Source organism: Dermacentor variabilis, chromosome 2 (assembly GCF_050947875.1).
Source record: "Dermacentor variabilis isolate Ectoservices chromosome 2, ASM5094787v1, whole genome shotgun sequence".
Classification (NCBI taxonomy): domain Eukaryota; kingdom Metazoa; phylum Arthropoda; class Arachnida; order Ixodida; family Ixodidae; genus Dermacentor; species Dermacentor variabilis.
In genome coordinates this window covers 95,252,303-95,278,878 of record NC_134569.1, presented here as the reverse complement: position 1 = coordinate 95,278,878, position 26,576 = coordinate 95,252,303, and the positions used below count along the sequence as shown (strand labels likewise).

Genomic DNA, 26,576 nt, shown 5'->3' with positions numbered 1-26,576 from the left:
ACTGCGGGGTTTCACTCTATTGTAGTAAGTGTTGGGGTTTGCTAGATTTAGAACACATGCTTTGGCGCTGCTTGGCGTTCGCCGGTGATGGTTCTCGAGGTGAACAGTGGTGGCAGCGGATGCTGCCACCACTGTTCGGACCAACTCAGGGCTGTCCAGAGGGCCCGTGTGGCGGCAGAGGGACTCGGCCTCTCTGTACCGACGTGGGAGCGGCCCGCATCAGTCCCAGACTGATCCCTTAGGACCTAAATAAAGTTCTTCATACAATACCATACGGCAGCTCCAGTAGCCAGTGCCACGGTGATCGTCGGGAAACAATCTTCTGTTCCTGTCGAAACGGGGCAGTCTCCGGCTATTCAGAAAATTTTCAGTTTTGTTCCGCATATTAATGCTTCTTTAACGCGTTCACGACACTTTGACGCGGGAGTTTTCGCGGTTTTTGTGACGTCGCGTGACGGACAGGCAAACCGGGCGCAGCTCAAAAAATTTTGACCAGTAGCAAATGGTCAAACGACGCCCTCTTCGTTAATCGCTAAAAAGACGTCAAATCAAATGTTATTTTTCTTTTGTTTGGTCTAATCACGCGTATTCAGTGTACACATATCAGATGGGGTGTTCTTGAGGTTTTCGCGACGTCGCTTCACCCACAGGCACAGTGGGTGGTGGCTCCAGAATTTTTTTACCAATCGTGGAGGGCTCGCTGCAGAATTGAAATAGAAAAGTTTGGAATAGCTTTACGTTATGGGGCCCCAACTTTCGCTGTGACTTGTATGCTGTTTCATTTGTTGCTCTTCTTGTGCGCCTTCGTATTCGAGTTCTAAAGACATTCTCTGTAGGCGCTTTTTTTTTGTTGTTGTGCCCAGGTTACACTGCGTAATGCATGCAAATCTGTCAATCGGCTATGACATCGGTGAAGAGGTTTTGAGGTGGTACATGCATTTAATTGGTGCATGCATTGGTACAAGCACCGATATGATATGGGGGACCGCTAAACAGACGCCACAGATAGGGTAGTCGTCTTCTGGTCTCGGCTGTAGCTGTTTGCTCCTTTGTAGTATAATAGTTCACTGAATGTGTAATTTAACAGCATTTGCTTAATAAGGATGGGCTGCCAGACAAGCTGGATTGACACGATTAATGAAGTATGTGTTGCTCACATGCAACAAGCCAACGGCGTTCATGATTGTATTGTGCTTATCGGCGTACAAAATCAATCCATGACCTTAGGGCAGCGAGGAGGATGCAAAAGAAGATTCAGCGTCGTAAGGATAGATTAGCGTCGGAAAGTTGGGCAACATTTTGCCAGACACTCGACTCCCGCAAGCCACTGTCTCACATTTGGAAAACGGTGCAAGGTCTGCGTTGCCTTCCGGAACGGCGTTTTCCATTCAAGGCGCTAGCGCTTTTCTAAGGGCGGCAAGACATCGATGTCGCAGAAGACTGTTGTGCGCGGATCCACCCAGATCCACCAGCCCGAGCTGGCGTCTCCCATTCCCGTGATTGCAGCATGGACCTTCCTTTTACAATGGAGGAGCTCGAAGCGGCACTAGCTCTCTGCAGGCGCTCATCACCTCCGGGTCCAGATGGTATATCATACCGGGCCTTGTGCTATCTCGGAGAGTCCACACGGATAGAATTGTTGAGCCTTTACAACTTCTCATGGCAGTAGGGAAATGTTCCTGACGAATGTAAGGTAAGCCGCCTGTTGCCACTCTTAAAGCAGGGCAAATCCCCACTAGAACTCACCTCTTACCGCCCAATAGCGCTAGCCAGCTGTGTAGGAAAGGTAATGGAACGGATGATCCTTGGCCGCCTGGAATGGTAGCTTGAATACTACAAGATTTATCCGATTTCCATGGCTGGTTTCCGACGTGACCGCTCTTCCATCGACAATGTAGTTGATCTCGTTTCATATGTCCAGCACGAAAGGTCCCGTAAGCGTTCATCTGCAGCTTTATTCTTAGATGTGAAAGGGGCATACGATAACGTATTACATGAGGCCATTCTCGACGCTCTTGCGACCGTTGGCCTAGTTGGTCGAGTTTTTTTGTGGATTGCAAGTTACCTATCTGCGAGATCATTCTATGTATTAACTGACGATGGCCCAACCATGCGACGCTATAGCAGCAGGGGCGTTCGTCAAGGCGGTGCTCTCAGCCCGACGCTATTCAACCTCGCTCTTGTTGGACTTGCTGAATACTTGCCAACTACCATCAAAATTTCAATATACGCTGACGACATCTGTGTCTGGACTTCGGCAGTCACACGTCCTCAGATACGTGCTCGGCTTCAAAGAGCGGCCACTTTGACAGCGAACTACTTGTGTAAACAGGGTCTCAGCATATCACCAGAAAAAATGCGCACTAGTGGCATTTACTCGCAAACCGATGACGCCTTATGTCATCTCAGTCAATGGGCGGACCATTTCCTATGTCCGAACCCACAGATTCCTTGGCGTAATTATTGACCGAGACCTCTGTTGGAGCCCGCACGTGGCGCCTGACAGCAACTTCCCAGTTGTTTAAATACTTGACAGGAAAGACGTGGGGGATGTCAGTAGACGCAATGCTTAAATCTTTCTCGGTTTTTTAAGATATAGTCTACCTGTACTGACCAACACCTGCAAGAAAAATGTTCGTGTTTTGCAGGCAGCACAAGCTCAAGCACTCAGAGTCTGCCTTGGTTTGCCCAGATGCACGTCACCAGAGGCAACTCTTCCGATTGCTCGTGACCATTCAATGCGAACTCACATTACGGTGGAAACCCTGAGAACGCACATCAGACATTTTGCACGTGCTCCCTATCACCACCTTGCAACACTACCTTCAGATAGGCACCAATCATCATTCTCTAAAACTATCATCAAGTACAACGACAAACTTCCCTCGGGCTTCGATACCATCGATACCCCCTTGGTGTCTTATCAGCCCCACAGTCCATATCAGTGTACCAGGAATCGGGAAAAAAGTCTCAACTGTCGTCGCCTGTGCTGAAACAACTGTCTCTTCTTCTTCTGCACGAGATGTACGCGGACAGTGAACACATTTATACTGATGGTTCCACAAACATCCAGTGTTCGTCCGGTGCTGTGGTTGCCCCAGCAAAAGCTATTACCATCAGCTTTAGGACTGACCACCCTACATCATCGACATCTGCTGAACTAGCTGCTCTTCCCGCTGTACTTTGTTTCGTCAATCGGGAGCCACCTCGACAATGGTCAATCTTCAGCGACTCAAAGGCAGCCCCACAATCTATACTATCAGCTCTGCGTCGCGGGCCATTCGAATAGCTCGTATTCGATATTAGATGCCTACTCCATACATCACAGGAGAAAGGACACCACGTGACGTTTCAGTGGCTGCCAAGTCACTGCGGCGTCATTCGAAACGAAGACGCCGATAATGCCGCTCGGGCAGCTCTTGTAGACGCACAAGAAGAGGCCATACCGCTTTCACGATCCGACGCAGCTAGCAGACTTGTGCTTGCACAGGAGATCTTGAGTGCTTGTACAGGAGATCACGCTCTCTCTATGGTGCACACTAAACAGCCAGACCAACCAGAGCAACCGTCAATACCACCTGCCCTCTTTGATGCATGTCTATATACCAACTGGACTCCGCCGAAGAGAGGCGACTCTGCTTTATCGCTTATGGCTAGCGGTGGCTTTCACGAAATCTTACTCATTTCGCATTGGAATGGCCGACAACGCTCTCTGCAATGCCTGTCTTTGCGAGGAGACGCTGGAACATATTCTGTGCGACTGTCCTGAATATAATGTTCAGCGACAGTCAGCTGGCATCCGTTCTAGCGCACCTTGACACTAGATCATTGTCCCTCGACACGATTTTCACATGCCGCCGACAGAAGACATCGCAGGTGAAGGCGACGAAAGGACTACTTCGGTTTTTGAAAGAGACGGGATTGGACAAGCGGCTGTGACAGTGATATCACGTACCATGCCAGATTGATGGACTCTAACGGACGATGTGTGTGTGCTGTGCTATGTGCTCTCTCTCTCTCTTGCCCTTCCCCATCTTTCATCGCCCCCATCCTTCTCCCATGTGTAGGGTAACAAACCGGTTAAGCTAAACTGGTTAACCTCCCTGCCTTTCCTTCTCCACTTTTTCCTTCCTTCCTTCCTTCCTTGACGGAAGGACTAAATAACCAACATAAAAGAACAAAAAGTGGATCTCCATTGTGCAAGTACATCCACTTGCCACGTATGTCCACTTTAGGTTATTTTATGTCCGTTCTTTAGTGCTTCCGTCAGTTTAATACCAAGCGCAGCACAGTCATCAACCTCCACCAACTAGCCCCGTTTACTGCTTTATCAAAGACGCGTTCACCATACGTGTTCCTGACGTTGACGTCGCATATTGAAGGTGTCTATTTCAGCAGGCGGAATCAAACCACGGTGCAGCGGTCCTCCTTCCCATAATCAACGCTTAACATCCCATAATCCGTGCATAAGGATGCTTATGTAGGAGGCCAGGAGCCATATCTTGTAACGGCCCATTTCACTTTTCATTTTTTTCCGTCCTTCATAATCGGCTCGCATGCCGCCATGCTGCTGTTACGCCGCGTTTAGCCACTCGGCAGGATGGAACAAACAAATAAATTTAAATGGTACGTTACAAAGCAGCACCATTGGCTTCAATCCGCTTGTTTCTAGTGTGCCTCGCTACACATCCAGATGCACTTTTCATTTGTAACTTGACCATGACTGAATGAAAGCAGGTTTTAATGCAACTCTTAAAATGTGTAGGATAATTTTCAATACCATGTCGTCATCGTTTCAACGGCCGTCGAGAATGCACGGCAGGTCCTGTGCTTAATTAGCAAATGTGGAGTTTTGGGGCAACAGTGTTCTTTGCAAAAATTTAGGACGTTCTTGACTATGTGTGCATAAACTTATTGAAAACCACCCCGCCAACCAAACGTACTTCTGTGAGGCGCGAAAAATACTTTTGCGCTATATGAACGATATTAGACTCTGATACAATTTAGGCGACATTGCGGCTCTGTGTTATTAGGCGCTTGTAAGCAACACGCACACACGCCTTCTTAAAGAGACACTAAAGGCAAATACTGAGTCGACATGGACTTCTTAAATACCATTCCATAAATCTCGCAACGCTTGTTTCGTGCCAAGAAACGACTTCGTTTACGAGAAAATTGCATCTGAAGGGTCTAGATACCTTTTTCGTAATTGAAATCTCCCGCCACCCAGCCAGGGTAGTGATGACGTTGCATACGCCGTCACAACCCTTTGCTGCCGTCGGTGAGTTAAACGGCGCCCGACAGACGGCGGCACCGAGCCAATAAAAGACCGGTGAATTCGCCGCGGCAGCTGCTTTTTGGTCAAGTGGCGTAGTCCTTCCGGGCGGCCCGCGACATCACATGGAAGTTGAATTCTCTGCTACTTGCAGTTTGTGCGAGTTTCGAGAGCCAGCAAAACCAGCGCATCACTAGGCGATAATGAAACTATTGAAACTCGAAAGCGTGGGCGGCGCGGAGTCGAACGAAGACAAAACCTTTCGACCGCCCGCGTCGTTGTCAAGGGTAATATCAATAAGTTCTTTTTTTCTAAAAATGAAATAGAACTGGACCAGGAGCATTTTATTTCGCCTGATAATACAATACAAAGATTTCTTTTTTTCTGCAGCGAGTGATTAAGTACTAGTGACACAACTTAACTGAGGAGGGCTTTCGTCATCGGGCGAGTACTTGAATGTCCCGAGGGAGTCTCCAATCATGTCCTGCATTTACCTCGATTTCTCGATTATTCACGCTCTGCTCACAATAATATTGACGCCTTAGAGATTCTCGAGCACTAATCTATCACTTTAGCTTGAATTAATATTTACCTTTAGTGTCCATTTAAAGTGGGCACGTTCACTCACACGCACGCTTCGCGCTCTTCACAACACTTTCCTCCGGACAATCCCCAGCCGAGAAGCGGCGTTTTGGCAACGGTGAATAAAACGGACAAAAAAGACGCACACTCAACACACCGGCAGACAGGTGACAGCGGGTTTATTATGCGACCTTCACTCGCAAGTTCTGTGTTCATCATCACCGTGCACCTTATGAAAGGGGTATTTGTTATTCCTCTACTACGGGAGGCAAGCTTCCGTATCCACCGAAGCTTCCATTAACCGCGCGATCGGCACGTGTGGAGTAAGGACGTCCCTCCAGGCCGAAGTTCAGCTTCTTGTTGCTGTCCTGGGCTATGTATGGGTTGTAGGAGAAACGAGATTTATACCGTAGCGGGTGCTCGTTCCTATAAGGGTTTCCTGAGTAAGGGCTGCCGAAAAGAAACGGCGTCCTCCTAGTGTCGCCAGCAGGGACTTCGTGCTCGACAGACCTGGGCTGCGTGGCCTCGCGACGCATGCGGGCCACGTACCGGTTGACGTGAGGCACGTACCAGCCCGGGGCTTTATAGCCGGGGTTTGGCTCGTACGTGGGATCGTAGCGGATGGTGGCCGCGTAGCCACCGTACCTGGAGCCCTTTTTCTGCTTGCCTGTGGCGAGACAAGTGGTTGGGTGATGAACTCGATTCACGAGAGATAGGCAAGTTTTAGCACAGTATTTACGGTGTCACCTGCGCGGAGACCAGCCAACTTACATACGTCATGAAAAGAGTAATGTCTTTGACGAAGAGCCCAGGGAAGGAAGTTGTCAACTTGAGATTGCAAGTGGAACTTATCATGGCGTAATCGTTACTTGAGTTCCCCATATAGGTACTGCAGTCAACACTAATCAGTACTCAAGACTTCCTTTCTTTTTTGCGTCCCAAAGACTAGACCAAGAGAGGCTCTGACGGCCACAGCAATAATGTGACAGACATAAAAATTAATTTTTTTCGTTGGCAGTCGCGTGTTCGACAAAAGAAAGGCTTAAGCTTGTTCCAAAGGCGCTATTTCTGGCAAATTCTTAGCATGAATGCTTAAAATTTCAGATTCTTCTGATCTCTCGTCGGTTTACAAATATAATAACCCAAGGCTCGTCACAACTATCATGACTGCTTGGCCGCAGAGTACACGATGCAAAACAAGGCAGAAGTTTCTTGGTCCATTGTTCTGCGCTCATGTCTTTTTCAACATTATGTCGATGTGCAAGCTGCTATGCATGCATACTCGGGAACTCTATAGATTGCCCGTTCGGTTATATGTTAAACTTTACCACAAAGCGCCAGCGTAGCCCAATGGACAGCTTTTCGAGAGAAATAGGATATTTCATAAGATCGGCCAATTTTCAACAATTTTCAGTTAGCAACGTCGAGAAGGTAGCCCCTTCTAATGACACCCATTTACGGAACATCCTGGCGTCTAACGTCGTAACTTCCTGGCGTCAATGTAGCAGTGTTTTAATGCTAACCAATACGTTGCTGTAGCGGTACATGGAAGTTACGACTAAGTTCCGTAAGTGCGTATGCTATTACAAGCGAGTATGCTCTCAACGGCGGTAATTGAAAGTTGTTAAAATTTGGTCCATATATTGAAATGTCATTTATTTTTTAAATGATGCCCATTTACTTACATTGGTACATTGTGGTGAAGTTTGACAGATGGCCGAAGGGTCAATATCAAAACTTTCTGGACATGAGCACGCAAACCTTCTCGTTTCCTGAAGGCTTTCTTTTCTGTGCCGCATGTACAACGCTCATGCAGTGTGTATAATCTTTTTCTTTTCCTTTTTGTAGTGTAAGACAATTCGTTATTCCACGTTTTGTTTTCTCAGTTGCTCGCTTTCGCATAGGACAGTCACTATTGCTAAGTGTTCTTCTCTGCTATGCATGCTGTGAATGATGAGACATTCTGCTTGAGAACGTCACTTTTTAGAAATCGTCTCTCATAAACCGACCATATTTCCTCGATTCAGACTTCTTTGAGAGGCATGTTTTAAGCCCGATCGCGAGACATTGTAAAGCAACCGTGTCCTTCCTGGAATTTCGTGAATTTTAACAGGCAACCAACGAATTCAGCAGGTTCCGCCCATATTAAAGAAAAGCGACATAAACTAGACAGGACTAAACAGACATATCTTTGTATCAAAATAAACAAGCAGCTTGTGGCATTTCTCCGCATCAGCTTCGCAATTGAAGACGTATGCGACGAAACAACTTCCGCTGACACAGCTACCTTCCCTGCAAATTTTACAAATAAATTGCATTTATGTTTGCTTTCCACATTTTTCTGCGGGAGTGGGGGGGTTCGTTGTTTTGTTTAGCAGCTACCATTACAGTAATGTATCTATTGAGACCCATCATCCTACTTACGTTCTACTGAAATAGAAACTCGTTGCCTTTTGTTCCTGTCACCTGGACGTCAACAGTTGCTTCATTGCAGATCATCTCTTGTAAAGCGTGAGCTGTCCTTGTTTATGTATGGTACAACTGTGTTAGCGTATATGTTCATCTTACTTTAGGTAAAGGTACGTGAAGTCGCGCATGCAGATTTGCGCGTGAGAATCCCATGAAGCAATCTTCTCGGCGTTCCGGGCAGGTATGGTAAAAGAAAGCGACTCTTCAACATGTTGTTCTGGTACGGCCGAGCCGTTGTTTTAAATTGTTGCTTTCTTTTACGTCCACCCATTAAGCAAAGCGACATAAGCTACAATAGCGCGCTTAATTTCTTTTTTTTTTATCGATTTCGAACAATAGAACGACAATAGTATATCTCCGAGCCTCTGTGTCTTGCAAAGACCGATTATGTGTTTAATTCTTTTGGCACATCATTCCTGTCCTCAGCTTACTGCTGTTCGCTGCTATCACGCCGAGAAGCTTGCTTCATGGGGCACGGACAGTTTCACCTCAAAGTCCGTGCATTCTTCCCATTGCTTTGTTGTATGCATGTCTGCGTAATGAGGTACCGCAATGCCGCACATTCTTCGGGGCCGCGTTACCAGTAGGAAGACATGTAAACATAGGTGCACTGCACTTGAAAAAGTTCGTTTCCTTTACTAGTTCATTGGTCCGTGCGAACAGCAGCGCGCGCTGGAATCGCTGGGCTCTTGCAGGGCCGGACTCAGTACGAGGAGGGTGCCTCACCTTCGTAGCCCTTGACACCGGAGTACATGGGAGGCATGTACGTGACGTACGTGTAGCTGACCGAGGACGCTGGGTAGCTGCTGGCACTGGAAATGTACGAAGAATGGTCTTGACGCTTAATCTGGTAGCGAGAGCCGCCATAGCCGTGAGCGGGAATATAAGTGAGACCGTACCCGCTGTAGCTGTCGTCAGCACCTCCGTAGCTGTCGGCGCTCGCCGGCGCACTGTAGGCTGGTGCGCTGTAGGCCGGCGCACTGTAACTTGCCGGGGCATACGAGGCAGCACTGTAGGCGGGGGGAGCGTAGGACGGGGCACTGTAACTGGCTGGGGCATAGGTCGGGGCACTGTAGCTAGGAGCGGCGTACGAAGGTGCGCTGTATGCGGCGGGAGCGTAAGAGGCAGCGCTGTAACTAGCAGGGGCATAAGTGGCTGCGCTATAGCTAGGTGCAGAGTAAGATGGGGCGCTGTAACTAGGGGCTGGTGCGCTGTAACTGGGGGCGGAGTATGCAGGGGCACTGTAACTAGGTGCAGAGTAAGCGGGGGCACTGTAGCTTGGTGCTGGAGCACTGTAAGCGGGAGCGGAGTATGCGGGAGCGCTGTAGCTAGGGGCAGAGTAAGAAGGAGCACTGTAGCTAGGTGCCGGCGCACTGTAACTGGGAGCAGAGTATGCAGGTGCGCTGTAGCTAGGGGCTGGGGCGCTGTAACTGGGAGCAGAGTACGCAGGAGCACTGTAACTAGGTTTGGAGTAAGCGGGGGCACTGTAGCTAGGTGCTGGAGCACTGTAAGCTGGAGCAGAGTATGCGGGAGCGCTGTAGCTAGGGGCAGAGTAAGAAGGAGCACTGTAGCTAGGTGCGGGTGCACTGTAACTGGGAGAAGAGTATGCAGGTGCGCTGTAGCTAGGGGCTGGGGCGCTGTAACTGGGAGCTGAGTACGCAGGTGCACTGTAACTAGGTGCAGAGTAAGCAGGGGCACTGTAGCTAGGCGCTGGAGCACTGTAAGCTGGAGCCGAGTATGCGGGAGCACTGTAGCTAGGGGCAGAGTAAGAAGGAGCACTGTAGCTAGGTGCCGGTGCACTGTAACTGGGGGCGGAGTAGGCAGGGGCGCTGTAACTAGGGGCAGAGTAAGCAGGGGCACTGTAGCTAGGTGCTGGAGCACTGTAAGCTGGAGCTGAGTATGCGGGAGCGCTGTAGCTAGGGGCAGAGTAAGAAGGAGCACTGTAGCTAGGTGCCGGCGCACTGTAACTAGGAGCAGCGTATGCAGGTGCGCTGTAACTGGGGGCGGAGTATGCAGGGGCGCTGTAACTAGGGGCAGAGTAGGCGGGAGCACTGTAGCTAGGTGCCGGCGCACTGTAACTGGGAGCAGAGTATGCAGGTGCGCTGTAACTGGGGGCGGAGTATGCGGGGGCACTGTAACTAGGGGCAGAGTAAGCGGGGGCACTGTAGCTAGGTGCTGGAGCACTGTAAGCTGGAGCTGAGTAGGCGGGAGCGCTGTAGCTAGGGGCAGAGTAAGAAGGAGCACTGTAGCTAGGCGCTGGTGCACTGTAACTAGGAGCAGAGTATGCAGGTGCGCTGTAACTAGGGGCGGAGTATGCAGGGGCGCTGTAGCTGGGGGCAGAGTAAGAAGGAGCACTGTAGCTAGGTGCCGGCGCACTGTAACTGGGAGCAGAGTATGCAGGTGCGCTGTAACTGGGGGCGGAGTATGCAGGGGCGCTGTAACTAGGGGCAGAGTAAGCGGGGGCACTGTAGCTAGGTGCTGGAGCACTGTAAGCTGGAGCTGAGTATGCGGGAGCGCTGTAGCTAGGGGCAGAGTAAGAAGGAGCACTGTAGCTAGGCGCTGGTGCACTGTAACTGGGAGCAGAGTATGCAGGTGCACTGTAGCTGGGAGCGGAGTATGCAGGTGCACTGTAACTAGGTGCAGAGTAGGCGGGAGCACTGTAGCTCATCGCTGGTGCGCTGTACATTGGAGCGGCATATGCGGGGGCACTGTAGCTTGGGGCAGAGTAGGATGGAGCACTGTAGCTAGGAGCCGGTGCGCTGTAACTGGCAACCGCGTATGTAGGGGCGCTGTAGCTAGGCGCTGAATACGATGGAGCGCTGTAACTATAAGCTGGTGCGCTATACATTGGAGCAGCATAGGCTGGGGCACTGTAACTGGGGGCAGCATATGCAGGTGCACTGTAGCTCGGCGCTGGTGCGCTGTACATGGGAGCGGAGTAGGCAGGGGCACTGTAGCTGGGGGCGGGTACACTATATGCGGGAGCAGCGTATGATGGGGCTGAGTAGCTTGGTGCCGCATAGCTCGGGGCGGCGTAACTTGGAGCAGCATAGCTTGGTGCCGCGTAGCTTGCCATGGCGTAGTCTGAAACAAACAAAATGTAGGCAAAGCAATAACTCTGCTTTTGTGTTTATGTGACGGCCATAATTTGGTCTAGATCATGAGCTTGCATTTCGGGTGTTGTTGGTCAGTGGACAACCACTGAAGCAATACAGGAAAGGCACTGCACAATACCAAGGTAGAACTCCGCACTTTGTGCGAAGGATAGGACTGCTTACAATTTGCTGGTAAAAAAAGAAAAGGCGTGTTACCGGTTGAGTTGGGTGCCAAAGTAGGAGTATGCGACCGTCATGGGCGTACCCAGCTTCTGTTTTATAACAGTCATTACTGCAGTCAGATGCAGAGCCGAATTCCGCTCCAAAAATGTCCGTTCTAAATGTCGACGGAAATTGATTGATAAAGCTATCAAAGTTAGTGTGATAATACTACGAGATAGGCGGAATACGTCTGATTGGCTTCTCTACGATGGTAGAAGGGAAAGGGAAATATGTAAGAGAGCGAGAGAGAGAGAGATGAAGGAAAGAAGCTGTGATGTTTGGAATGCCAAAAATGGTGTTTTGAAAAACCTACAAGCATGTGGGGCAATTGGGCGTTCTGTTAGATATGATCAGATTTTGATAGTTTTCTTTGTAGTTCAATTGCGCATTCAGCGATACACAGGTTCAGGGAACTATTATGAGCATCCAGATAAAACAAGATACGAATGAAGTGTACTTAAGAGAAAACATGCTGAAGAATTTTTCAAAGTTCTAGGTTATTACCGGGCGCCGCAGAAGCGCCTGAAGTCTGCGTGCCACTCAGCTAATCGAGATGAAGATTGGTAGGAATAGAATGTCGGTTAATCATGAGCGGTCGTGTGGTCAACGGCACCAGCACTGCTACTGTGGATTAGTGCAGCACGCGGAGGGGCTGATGAAGGTGCATGATTGCTGCGAGAAAGTTTCACTGGAACCAAGAAGTCGTTTTTTTTTTTCTGGGAAAGCACGTGGTGGCTAAAACAAAGAGGGCTGGTGCGCAGTGAACTCCTCGGATGGAACTGTTTCTGACTGGAATTTTTGTTACCGCACCATGTCACAAGGTTTGTCGGATTGCTCCTCATACGTAAAGGAGTGCAGGGCCATTCGAAATTGCACCACAGAGCAGTACATGCATTAGCACAGTGCAGTACCCACCATCGGGCATATATATCCGATGGTTGGTGTCAGTGTGCGCTTTCGCGGTTGATAGAGGTTAAATTGGTCGTACATGCCTCCCAACCGCAAGGAGAGGCTACGAAAGCTTCACTTTGATAACACGTCCGGCGGTCGGTTTCAAGCTAGGTTTCCTCAGCCACTGCGTTCCAGCGCGGCCGTGCCCCAGAACAAAACCACGATGCTTTAATTATTAGACCACGCACGTATGCCTAAAAAGGCGGAACAAGACGTTCTAGCGTACAGTAGAAGTCACGGGGCGCGTTCGTAAGTGAAATTCGCCGGGCGTTTCTCATCCTACTGCACCCTGTACGCTGTACATGTGTGCGTGAAAAGGGTTCAGGTTTTTAGTTTTTCTCGTGTGTTCGTTTTATGTCTATTTCGTGACGAGAGAGCCAGTGCAAACGAAAGCTGCCAAATAATATAGGTTCCTATAATTAAAGAGCGAATCATTTCGAACTCCATACTATCATGTGTCATCGCAATGCTACGCACAGAGTCTCAGTACGCGCCCAGACCAGATGCGGCACTGATTCTCTTGCATAAGCACTCCTTGGACCAATGGGAAGCAGCCTAGCATCCGACTATTGTCTCAACCTGAAAGAAAGAGCAGGCGCGCACAGCATTGGTGCTTGCGATTCAGTTCCACCATAGTTGAAGCTGTGAGAGTTATCCCCGTGTAGGGAGCATCAGTGTACGCCACTTTACGGTGGCATCTGACGTCGCCCCATATGGCGAAGTATTGGGTATCGGTATGTTGGGTGACGCCTGATGCCACTATAATTTCTCATTGGGCGTCGCCATATCAGAACTTAGACCTGGATCGATGAGACCGCGCGCTAACGAAAGTTGAAAAAGTGGCCGCTATATCCGCCTGTTTCCTTGCGTGATCTCTTGCTTGTTCGAAAGATTTCAAAGAGCCAGTCACCTTTACCACACACCCATACCTAAAAAGTTCTATTGGTCTAAACGTACGCGTGACACGCGGTATTTCGAAAACAAGGGAGCAGGAACATCTACGAATTTTGTCCTAAACCATCTACAGATCTCTAAGCCGTCCGCATATATCTATGTTCACTCATACTTCCTAAATAAGGTCCGCGGACTAATATTAGCCCAGCACTTCGTCATATTGTTGTCTGTGATATTCATACAGCTTCTGTAGCGATAAGGAATAAAATATCTATGGGGGCGTAGGCATAACCCTCAGAAGCCGTGTGGCGGCAATTTGCAGACGGCGCCAATTTGTTTTCTCAAGGGAAAGCCTCCGCTCCGCCTCGCCTAGCAACGACCCTCGGTCTACCCTGGGAGAGGCCTGACCTGAGCGGGCAGGCTTACCGTACGAGGGTGCGGGGTAGTAGTACTTGATCGTCTTGACCATATACGAGGAGGAGGTGTAGGCACTACCTCCGCCGTAGCCGTAGTCGCTTCGCTTTTGCGCCGTCGTGCTGCACTCGCTCAGCTGGTGGTGGAGCGCGCTCGCCTCCTGGAACGTGTACGGCAGCACGGTCACGTTGGCGTCCAGTACCACTTGCGTCAGCTTGGTTGCAACGAAGCCCGGGACCTCCTTGACCAGCACGTAGAACTGGTCTTCCCCTGCAAGGGAAGCGTGACGGGCGCTTGAAGGACGTCGCGGTGGACAGTGTCATTGTTTCTGATTATTGATGCTCGTTTCATTTTTTTTTCATTTTCTATATGCATTTTCAGTTATTTATCCGTAGTACTTGTTCTTTTATTTATTTATACAGCAGTCATGGCCTCTCTCACAAAATCGCTTTATTCGAAATGTTGCTTTATTCAAACTTCTACGACGTTCCTACTGCAGTCAATGTATTTTACAGCGAAATATTCGAAGGGGCGTGCTGCTAAAACTACCCGTAGTACAAAGTGCGAAGCGAGGAATCCCCACGACACAGCTCGATGAAATATGCACGGTGACACTTTGCTTGTTCAGATTAACCCAATGAAACACAGAGAGCTATGCGAAAGCCGCTCCTCCCTGCAGCGTAGCCAGCCAGCCTAAGAACTGGCTAACCTCCCTGCCTTCCTGTCTATACCTGCTTCCTTCAACTCCTACCACGTGGCTGCACATACTCGAGGCTGTGGCTGCATTTTGCGATCATAGCCGACAGGTGTGGAAACTGCGGATGGGCTTCATCAGAATCTCGCTGTTAGTTCAAGCCTGTCGAACAGAGTTTCGTTTCAGCGTACTACGCGTTACGTGCATACCGACTGTTGGGGTTCACTCCTTTCACTACTGTGGCTTTTGTATAGCCTATCTGCTTTTAATGAAATACCGCTTGTGACGAATTTAGTTTTTGGTCCCGATGACTTCGTTTTAACGGGTTTTTACTGTAGGTATATTTTAGTACGTACAGCTTGTATTTGCATGCCGTTTCTGCCTTTATTGTGCAAGTGTCGCTAAATCAGCGATTGATTCTCACTTTTCATATTCCAGTGCTTTACTCGACTGCTTCGTTTCTTCGTCTGAGCACCTATGCGTGTATTATACAATATGTCTAGTCACGCCCATTAGGCTGCTCAAGTGCGCTCAGACGCGTTGACGCTAAGTGCTAGTCACTGTGCGCCGTAATACGTGTATTCTTATTGGCTCATTCCTTCACGTCATTTGTACTTTTTCCTTAGAGAATCAAATGTTGTGAAAAAATCGGCGGCGAGAGCTGCCAACATATCCAATATAAATATCATTCAAATCGAATCATATTGGTAATCCTCATCTTGGAAAGCAGAAAACTTAACGAGCCATGATCAGGGGCACAGGCTCGGGGGTGTTGGCCATTCACGGTAATGCGAGCACAGCGCGGAAGACGGGTACACAGAACGAAAGACAGAAACGCCTGTTGTACGGTGCGTCTAAAGCAACCGCCTCGTTGTGCAGCGTCATATATATTTCTTTCTGTACTGTTTCTCGCTGAGCTAGGATCGTTCGCTGCGAACACAGTCCAAAGAATTACGGTCTTCTGGGCGGAGTGGTGCCGTGGTGGATTCGAAAGTAAGCGGAACACGCCTCAATATTCCGTGGGATGAAGCCACTGCGGCACTGTGCGTGCCTAAGAACGGAGGTTCATCGAGGGTGAAAGTTGGCCTCATTGTCGAGAGCTTTGGAGCAGTGGATATTTATCAAAGTCTATGAAGCACTGTTCAAGATCACTAGGAACGTTCCTCTGGAATGAGCCAAATATTCTGCGGCAACCTTTATATACGTCAAGCCGAGTTTAGTGTTTCACGAAGAAAAGAAGAACTGCTAATGTAATGGCAGCAAATAATGGCCCGAGATGTGCTTGTGGGTACTACCAAATGTTGTGAGCGCTGACTTCATCACTTTCACTAATGTATGCTCATTGTCACCCCATACCGTTTCCTCCTTGTCGGGCTCTCTTTGTCGCCTGGTGAAGTAATAACGTTCGGCCTGCCCCCCTCACAGCACATCAATCAGTCAATCTGTTTGTGCGTGCTGCGTTCGGTTGCTTGCCACATTTCTCTTGTTAAAGCAGCACGCTGTGTGATGACCACGGTTTTCTGATTTTGAGAAAGCAGTTCGATTGGTAACATTGAACATGAGTGATCGCTTAGCAAAGCTAGCACGACAGAGACCACAGTGACTGTCTTCACTGGCAGTCACCGACCCATTTCCCTTTTTCTCCCCTTTCAATAACATCACATATGAACGCTGCGGCGGTGCGATATATTATTTTCTTTTTTTTTTCATGCTTAGATGGAGAAGAGCGCACGACAAATGACTGCTTTCAGATGAAGTACCGTTCAAGCAGAAGAGAGATTGAAGTCATCCTCCACTCTCGTTTTGTTTGACCAAACCGCGATTGTCAATACAGGCTCCACAAAGATTAGTTGCGTGTGCAAACAGTAACGTATTCCCTTATTCTGTCTTTCCGGGAATGCTCCTGTAATTACAGTCGGGAAACAAGCGTGTCTCGTGGCTACGTATAAACGGTAGCGTGCAAAGTCAAATTAAGTTCAACTTGATTGGGAACTTATTTTTAGTTGCACTAGCATCGAGTGACACTCTTGTTTCTTGCGCAGCATTTCCGGTTCACCTCCTGAGACGATCGGGGACGAAATTCAAGTCTTAAAAAAAGTAGGAGAAAGAATAGTGCAGAACAACATTTATGGGGTTTGATTATAGATGGGATATGAGAGCATACATTTATTTTAAATTACTTTAAAAATCCGGCCCCACAAGCCTTCTTTCCATCTCTCAGCACGCGCAGATAATCCTTGTTTCACCGTTTCCTCTCCGGTCGCACAAACGAAAGTTTTTTTTCGCATGAAGGTTACTGAACAGCGACTCGGCACTATAACCGTTTACAAAACGTTATCGCCACCTACCAACACCTGCGCGCATTCATTGCCACAGCGTTCCCGCGCTCGCGGCAAAAGCGTTCATGGCCCAGTTAGTTGGTCTCTTGCGATTCACAGTGCACGACACTTTGCCGCCGCACACCTGACACCATCAAGCTATTTCGCAAACCTTGCGCAAGGTGTCAGCGTCATCTTGCTAAGGATGCTCCGCTTGTCGGCATAGAGGTGGCAGCACAATATTTAGCGGCGGCGTCCGCCAGCCTTAACCTCATCATTACACCACAGCACGGTATTGCCGAGCAATGCTGTGGCGTTTTGCATCAGCCAGAGGTATTTTGCACTCGCGCGCGAAGAAGCACATTTTATCGCGAAGTCTGAGTGATATTATGCCGGTTGTTACGCATTGTGCTGTCTGTTTCTGTGCAGGCATTATTTTTCTACACTTCGCGGACTCCGCGCGATGCGCCCACCGATATTACGCTGCATTTTCGTGTAATTATCCCGTGTCGATTGAGTAAGCTTCATTTAATGCAGCGCTTGTGCTGTCGTTCTCTCTGCAGCCGTGGCTGCTTTCTCTTATCCCGCTCTCTCCTTTGTTTCTTTTTTTACGTTTACTTCCAGTCATGAATACGTACCATCTGGACGAACTTCTAAATAACGGGCTAACAACAGGCGCTAACTCTGCGGAAAGCACCGCAGATTTCTCATTATTTATGCCGCTCGTATTACGAAAACGACTGGCTTTGCGTGTCGTCGTAGTGAACTGCCTAATAGCTGCAAGCATTCGCTTTCACATCACGCCATCATTTTCTTTAATACAAGACTGTAACGCTGCGGAGGAGGCAGTGACGAAATTGTTGCAGATATTTCCAATATCGAAATAAATAAGTAAGTAAGTCGCTCTCCTCGCAGATTACGTATTGTCGCAGGGCGCCGCCGCCTCCTTCGAAAATGCCTTATTCAGAAGCAGTGTGAAGGAATTGCCAGACAAATAGGATGGCCGCCGTACCGCGAAGGGCAGCCGCACACGTGCATCCTTCCTTGAGGGACACGACGGGCGCCTTGGAGACCACATCCTCAGGTCCAACCAGGACGGAGTTCACCCTCAGACGTCCGCACAGAGACCGCTCACCGACTGCGTGCCAGAAAAAAAAGCAAGGAGACAAACTCAGCCAAGCCAAGAGTTAGTTCGTATCAAGCGGACTGAGCTCAACTGCTGCCTACTGTCAGTTAGCTTATTTCAAAACGTGCCGAGAAAGGCGAGCTCACGTTTCCCCTCAAATAGCCCGGTCTTCTTATTGCAGGCGTGCGCAATTAAACACTCATTGGCGTAACATTTACGTATGCAGCGCGCATAAGCAGCATTGTGTGCGAGGCTGGACAGTCGACGGGTAGTACTCATGCGTGTAAGCAACGGATTAATAAAACACTAAACATATTAGGTGAAAGAAAATATTGCAACGTAAATTAAAGATTGGTTACTGTGATGTTGAGTAGGCATGCACACGCTATGTCTATAACATATATTAAAGAGAAAGACATTAGCAGCATGGGTAATTTCGAAATCAGGTTAACACAAACAGGTTCCGATAAGTAATAAAATGTGAAAGAGGCGCACAGTATACAACTGTGTTCCGAAACTGCTCCATCATTGTATGCATGCCTACAAAATCCTTAAGGAAAAGTCTAACAAATCTGGGCCTTTCATATCACCCATGACTTTAAGAATAATTTTATTTGTTTAAGCGATCCTGTGATCTCCTTATCCTTCAAGTTAATAAATTTAGCCGGCATGTAGAAAGCACGAGACCTCTTGCCACAGTACGCGTACACACGAGGCACAGTATGTTTTTCTATCTGACGTAAGCAGCGAGATTTCACGTTCAAGTTTTTGAAATTAGTAGAAAAATAATTCTTACACATGGCGTCAAACGCGGCGATGAACAACATGTTCGACCAGTACCTGCTCAACAAAACATCCTCCTTATGACAAGTGTGCCGTAAGAGAGGCTATAGGCATTTTTTGTTATCCCGCACCTTATGATCGATTCACCAAGTGATTTGTAAGCCCTTGTACGAAAGTAATTGAAGTTCATGAGTAGAGATTTTTGAGCTAATTCCTCTGATTCTGATATTAGGAGCAGAGCGCATAAACGACGCCGACATAAATAGGCGGAGAAGGACGGTGTACTAAATTCCAACACTATTAGCGCACCGTTCTTGTCTATAGCCGTATTCGCATCACTTAAGTGCTTTGGTCCTAGAAAATTAATTTGCACGAACGCTTTCTGAGCACTGTTATTCATTTCTTTCCCTCTGTCGGTTTTGTTCGACGAAATGGTATTTGGGTAATATAGGCTTGTACAAGACGGGCTCAAAGCCAAAAGAAGTGCCCATCAAAGTCTGCACAGAACCGACTCGGTCCGCTTCCTTGTTTTGGTTTCATTGCTTGCATCGTTCCTCACCTGTGCAGTTTTCTCTTGTTAAGTTTACTCTGCAGTCTACCTTGTAATTCTAAGCATAATTTTATGTGCGTAATAGGCATGCAATTTTCGGCAATCGAAGTTACACTGACTCCCTATTCGCTTACGTTCTTGCATATACTGGAGAACACTCAACGGCATGTGTTGATATTTACTTACCTTTGTGGAATGGAGTCAACGTGCTGACACGAGCGACTAGAATGAAAAGAAAACGAACAAATAATTGGCTGTGTTCGTTGAAACAAAAGGCACACGATATACCCTTCCAAAGGGGAAATAAAGAACAAGCAAAGCCATTCATCAATGCAGCTACGAGCTCACATGGTTAGCTGATCTAAAAGACAGCTAATTTCTGATACATACACTCGAAAATTTGAAAGTTATTTTTCAGCTTCCCAACGAAAGCTGTGTCTTAGATCAAGTAACCGAACACTTTATAGGCATATTTTTCTTTGTGAAACTATCGCATTTGGTACACGACATATAAGCAATGACGTGGCAATTATGGAAATATGCCCTCTGCATATTTCATATTTGTCTTTTAAAACGACCAATAATTGTGCTTCTCCGCTTTCATGATCGGCAATAATTGTCTGCGGTTAGCCCGTCGGAGTATAGTTTAAATTAATATAGATATTGCATAAATTTTCACTTCATTTGGTACCGTTGAGGTTTTATAACGAAGAAATAGTATCTTTATCAAGAGTACTCTGCTTTCGTCCTCCCCACCTTTCAATAAAGGGAGGGTGTGTCGCAAACTCCAAGACAAGGACGAAAAAAATATTATAGTACACCCAACTCTTTTATCAAGAGCAATAAAATGCAGAAAACTTAAGCAGTACAGACTGCTTTCGGAATGGCGATTATAAAGCTCCAAATGAATTGCTTCTAGTGAAGGACGAGAAAAATAATTAATATCCGCACCCTAGATAGTAAGCCACGATTTTAGTGATAACTGCCGTTTTAGCAGTTCTGCTGGCGCATCCAAGCCTCTGTAAAATACCTTCTCGGGATATGACTCGTTGTTAATCTGTCGCTTTCTTTTTTCACTGATTACAGCCGTCGTTTTCCAATGCGGCAAACATGCGAAAACTCATCTTAGCGCATTTTGTGGAGTTTTCTTTCTTGTCGCCGTGAGCTCGTCTATCGCTGTATTTTGCATGTCATTCTGCTTTTAACCGAAATTCGTCAGTGGATTAGCTAGCGCTTCTGGCAGGCGTCAACAACTCCTTGCACACATGTAATCTAAATATAAACGCTAAATATAAATACTCCTCGACGAAAACAATAGTGGCGTGACAAATATTGTCTGGGTTTTTATCGCCAGAACAGCAGTCCGTGTATACAGATACACCTCACTGCTACACAAGCAAATCATGGAATAAGGATAGTTTGAGCAGCAATGAGTCTTCCCTGGCTGGTTTCAACTTTCATGGCATCGTGACCCGTCTTATCTCCAGCGAAAAAATACTTCAACATATCGCTGTGGTTGAATTTGACTCCCATTATGTTCAATTTGAATATGACTGTCTTTAGCCATTGCGAGTGCCATTCATCACTATATTGAACTTCAACTATACATATCGTCATCACTGGGCTCGTCCACTTTCTCTCTCTCTACGATTCCATAATGAAAGATCTGTTCACGGCAGTTCATGATGTATAAGGGAACAGAACTCCCACAAGGTACCTTGGCTAGCCTTAACGTACCGCATTCCGGATCGATCTTTCCCGTGGATTTCCGGTGCGCCTTTTTCAGGCTGAGCCAGCGGAAGTGGATGTGACGTAATGAATTGCGCAGAGCTCCAACCAGCGTTGTGGCCACGCCGCGTAGTTGTCGAGTGCATCATGAGCATTCCCATGTATCCAGGGCTGCACGTTTTTTCACTCCAAACTGACGTCACTCAAGAGCCAAATACCACAATGACAAATGGAAAGACCCGAAAAGCATCCCCGAAGGTCGATGGGTCTAGAATATGGGCTCGGAGGCCAGCAGCCCAGTAGATTATGAGACAGAGTATTCTGTCTATATATAGTGTTGATGCTTAAGGGCGTCGAACAACACCCCCGAGAACTTCGAGACAAATTCTAGCCAACGGCATGCTCACCGAAGCGGTACTCGCAAAGGTCGGACGGCACCGCGGGCTCCGGGCAGACGGGACATGATGTTGGCAATGTGGTGCATTTCAGTCCAGGAACCGGAAGCCTGCGTCTGTGGGAAAATAATTATTTTATTTCTCTGTGATAAGGACCGTGACACAGCTTACAATTCGTTTTCGATATCCTCGGCAGATTAGGCGACGAGTATGAACGCTCACGGAAGCCACGTGCAGTGAATTACGCCCTTGAAGTATTGCGAACAATGCATGACCTTTACAGGGTTCTAAAATGTTAGGTTACCATTTCTTTTAATTATTTCAATATTTCCCATGAAAGAATGTCGATTATCTTTGGACAACCTAGAAGGCAAAATACCACTTCTAAATTTTACATTCGAACCGTGCAAGGGAACGCGCCGTTGCCACGTCGCAGATTTCGGAACATTGTTGCCTATCGGCGACTTTCTTGGTGTGGTTTGAGAAACGTCCACAATAGCTGCATGGTTAACGCACTTTTTAAATTGTAACGCGACCCGTTTTTTTTACTCGTAAACCATCAAGACTCCCTGAGCAGAAGCTACCGAAATATTGACACGTGTACTTATTTATCTTTCCACGGTGTCCGCTTTTCACCGACTAACAAATGTTAAACACTGTCACTCGGTGCAGGACGCCCCCGCATGTATCAGAAGTTTCACGCACGTTATTGATCGGTCTGTTGGTCGTTTGGTCGATCACACCGTTGATTGGTCGATGGCGTTTTGTCACCGAACCCTGTTTAACCCGACTTTATGCGCGATGCAAATTGTGTGCAATAACGCTTTGGAAGGCAATAGATGCAATAGCGCTTCATGGAAGACACTCAGCACAAGCGACTACACTGGAATTTTCGACAAGCCATGTGCAAAAGCCGACGCGCTTGACCCATTTATCAGATTTTCGCCGATCGCCGACTGCGTTCTCCGCTATCGCTGTGCTTGACTGTTACTTGTTTGTTTGTTTGTTTTCCTGGGACCAGATTCGTCGAATAAACAGTTACTTTCGTCATTCACAGCTTTTGCTACTGTCTTGACACCGTCACTTGAACGTGACTATATGAAGCTGGGTGAGTGAACTTTACGGTAGTGTCGCCATATACATTTCGCTTTTGCGTGTTATTTCTTCTTTTTTTTTTGGGGGGGGGGGGGAATTCCAAACATCTGCTCACAGTGACACCTGCCTACTTGCAATTCCAGTAATCTAATCTATCATTATGGTAGTTAACTTGTTAAGGGTATCTGAATTAACTATAGTACTGAAGTGTGAGTGACATGTTATTTCAGGGCGACGAGAGATGCGTGTAGCGCTCGCTGTTCGTCTGCACAAACCCAATGCAAGCCACGAAAATAAACTACGAGAAACGGAACAATGACGCGACATAGCGCCGCTTTAGTTAGAAGTACCCGAAATCTTCGTTACATTCATCAATGGCGTAATTAAGTTAGCTGTAGGACAAAGGTTTTCTGCAGTTATCCCCATTATTAATGTCTCACTTCAACGTCTAGCGAAAACACGCTGAAGACATGACTGCCTTAATCTTATCACTCCCCCTGATTTTCTCGCGGCCTAAACTGCGCCCGGCCTACGTTAGTGCTAACTCATTGTGTTCCCGAAATCGGAGCGTCATGCTAGCCAGTAAATAATACTTGCTGATCAGCTCGATTTTCTTCTGTGTTGTCCTCCACCGTATTACAGTCATTCTATCAGCATAACTAGAACAGTGACAATATAAAACGCGCACCATAAGACCCGTGACAAGTAGCACAAGGAACAACACTGTCATACACTCACAAGATTGCTACCTTTTTGGCTCATGCTTGCGCCTGATGCTTCAGCTTCCTTTCAGACCGGTTTTCCGAGTGACTTCTAAGACCTACAAAACGCTTTCTCCCACATGTAAGGCGTCATATAGAACGTCACGAATTGCCAGAAAGATGAAGGAATATGATTTCTCACTACGATGTCGACGTTGCTCGCTGAAGTAAACATCTAGCCAATGAGAATAGCGATGTGGGCTTCTTGACTGCTCATCTTGAGACGAGCGAGTTGTAACGCGGACAGGGAACAAAGAGACGAGAAGGCACAAAATAAACCCACGTACAGCGCTACGTGTATGTATCCTCCTGAGCCATCTCGTGTTCTTGTTCCCTGTCCGCGCTACAACTCGCTCATTTGGAAATATCTAGCGCCACGCGGCCTCTGTGTGTCGATAAGTCTATCTGAAACGGTGATTTTGTGATGCCCAAGACATGCACGAACTTGCAGCTTGCCTGCATTTCGCTCTATTTTTTATCCCTGAACGCTGTGTTTAGCACGACTTCAAGCCAAATTTAATAGTTTGATCCCTGGCTTTCTACCGCAGAGGGAGTAGCCGATATAGTGTCCGAAACGTCTTTTCTGTGCATTGTGCTTCCGACAAATGCGAAATATCCGAGTTCCGTCAGATTTCTTTTTTTCCTTTTGGCCTTCTTGATTTCTGTCTCCACTCGTATGTGGGCTACACGGAAACCTTTTGTGCAATGCAGAGAAGATAGCTTGACGGCTTAAAGCGGCTGATAGATTGCACTGCAATTACTCACACTACTGCGCAGGCGCTGCGCTAACACATTAAAGTTTGCCCGAAACAGTTAGAGGCACAGTTAAGTAGTCGGCATAACCTGCATGACATCAGATGTCAATGTGTTAGGACAATTTGTAAGTAGCCAGGGCAAATTGTCATCTGAAATGGAGCGAAGCTCTTTTATCTTGATCCCTCCATGAGTTGGCCTGGCTTTTTAATACCTACAATAATGGCTTCTACTCCTTTACCTATATTTTATCTGTTTCTACCTTCTGTGCTCCCTTGCTCCCTCTAGACCAACCAAAGTTGTAGACATCTCCCAGTCAAGCAACACACATAAAGTGAGTAAATATGATCCCTGCTACGTTCGGTGGCTAGATCAAGGCAATTTGCATAATGTGACAATAATTGAGCAGTTACAACTAACTAATCACATGGCAATAAATAAAGTAATGCCAGGCTAACGAGGAGACGCCCTTGGCAAACCTGTCAGAACTGTAAAGAGTTTTTGTGTAACTTTCGGTCGGGATAGGAGATTCGGCCTGTGGCTAAGTCCTACAATTTCTGTCGCCAGTTTAACGCAAGCAGATTGTCACCTTCGATATCAACTTCTTTGAGACTCCTGTAAAGTTAAGAAAATTGCAAGCTTTGCTGCTAAAATTTCAGCATCAGCATCATGATCCTACTTTATGTGTGCGGTAGGGCAAAAGCCTGTCCCACCAACCTCTAAATACTCCTGCTGAAGTGTACACAAGATCAGAAACCCCTTGTTATTAGATGTGCCGTTTTTTTCTTGGCCCCATAAATGGAATTCGTAATCTAACTTAGGTTTCCTGGCCTCCGCGTGACTCTGGATTTCCTGCGGCCTATGTTGACGTTCAGTGGCACAGAGGGAAAAAAAGAGAAAGAAAAGAAAACAGAAAAAGAAACGAATTGAAAATAGTATTCTGCGAGAAAAATGTAGGGAAGCGACAATAACGCGACGACTTCAAGCAGCAGGTAGACAGTTGCTAAGGTGACTGTCGAGTAGTTCATAAAGTTCACCGGGCAGCCAATCCTTCACTCTTGTGTTTTCAAAGTAGAGAGCGTCCTCAGGCTCTAAGACCGTAACGACATCAAGCGAGAGCTCTTTTTTGCAACCTGAGTGCTAAGTAAGTGTCGTACAACCATCGCTGTAGGATCAACCGTTTCATTTTGCGTGCTTCAGGTGTAACTGGGAGCCTGCTTCAGGTATAAATCTGGGAGCCTGCTCATATAAAGTGAATGCTAACTTTGTCGTAGCCAGACGGCTAAGTTTGGGATCGTCGTCTTGTGACCAAGGAGTTAGGGCTAAGTACCCGTTGTACGGGTAGTTGCGCTACCCGCGCAACGGCACAGCTAAGGTGAGCGTGCCCAACAACCACCGAGCTATGGGCACTGAGCGTCACCGCGCGACCCCGTACTCACAGATCGGCGGCTCCCACGCCGATTCCGGCCAGCAGCGCCGGCAGCAGGAAGAACCCGAGGATGACCGTAGGTGAACGCATGTTTGGCGGTGCTGTGAGCAACGGACGCGTCGCTGTCGCTTTTAGAGGCGCCAAGGACCTGCTGACCGCTGGCGCAAAAACGGCCGCAGCGGCGTAATGGGACACCGGCTCTGCACCGTCGCTTCGGTTGATAGCGTGTCACTCTGCGCCCAGCACGGGGCACCTTCGTGGCTGCACGAAGAAATTGAAAGCGGCACGTGGCGAAAAAACGATGAACCCCAGTCAGGGGTGGGGGGGAGGGTGGGGGGAGGTCTCCGACCGGATGTGCCACCATTTCAAGAATCCTAAAGCCCCTTGCGCCTGGAAGGATGAAGACCGCCGCTGTCCTTTCATTTCGGAAGTCTTGGAGAGACGAGATGAAGTGGCTCGCTTTTGACAACTCTCTGGTCCGGAGGCGAACATCACGGTTGCGAGTAACATTATCTCTGCGGCAGTCGAAAAAGAAGCTTTCCGCACCTCGGCGCGATATAGTAGAGCATGTCAAAATCTCTATTGATACGCATCGGAACATTTCCTTCGTAGTAAGACGAACGGCACACTACTTGTATCGCATCGAACTTTCATAACTGCGTATTCGTGGCCGTGGAAATAAGAGTTCCGAGACTTCCGGTCGTACAGAGGAGGCAGCTTCGCCATCGGACAGATGACAACTGGTCTTTCCATAACATTACAAATTCATTTCGGCGTATTTCTTGCTGTAGAAAGCAAGGGCGAATGACGACATAGAGCGGTGATGTTATTTGTCTTGAAGGCAGTCTTGCTAAGGTACGGCTATATGAGGACAGCATAGCACTTCCTTATATTTGTCCTAATAGTCTTTGTTTAACTGCAGGAATGCAATAACAGCTGAGAAACCACATGAACTTATTGAGAGCTCTAGAGTTTGTCCAATACCCACCAAAACTGTACTTGTTATTCAAGCATTGTTCACCGATTGTTGTTCAGTCATCCT

At 47.6% G+C, this 26,576-nt stretch overlaps 1 protein-coding gene across 2 annotated transcripts; it reads right to left on the bottom strand.

Moving 5' to 3' along the window:
- Positions 1-6,037: 6,037 nt before the first annotated feature.
- LOC142572329 (uncharacterized) lies at positions 6,038-25,690 on the bottom strand. Of its 2 annotated transcripts, none has more exons than XM_075681347.1 (8): positions 25,545-25,690; positions 21,509-21,612; positions 19,560-19,595; positions 17,927-18,052; positions 13,915-14,172; positions 9,226-11,410; positions 9,053-9,138; positions 6,038-6,524 (listed from the first exon to the last, which is right to left on the bottom strand). In XM_075681347.1, exons 1-8 carry the CDS (start codon positions 25,622-25,624, stop codon positions 6,106-6,108), a joined length of 3,294 nt encoding a protein of 1,097 aa, XP_075537462.1. In that variant the 5' UTR covers positions 25,625-25,690; the 3' UTR covers positions 6,038-6,105. The 2 variants fall into 2 exon arrangements, with proteins under 2 accessions (XP_075537462.1, XP_075537463.1); XM_075681348.1 differs by having other exon boundaries at positions 13,984-14,172.
- Positions 25,691-26,576: the final 886 nt, after the last annotated feature.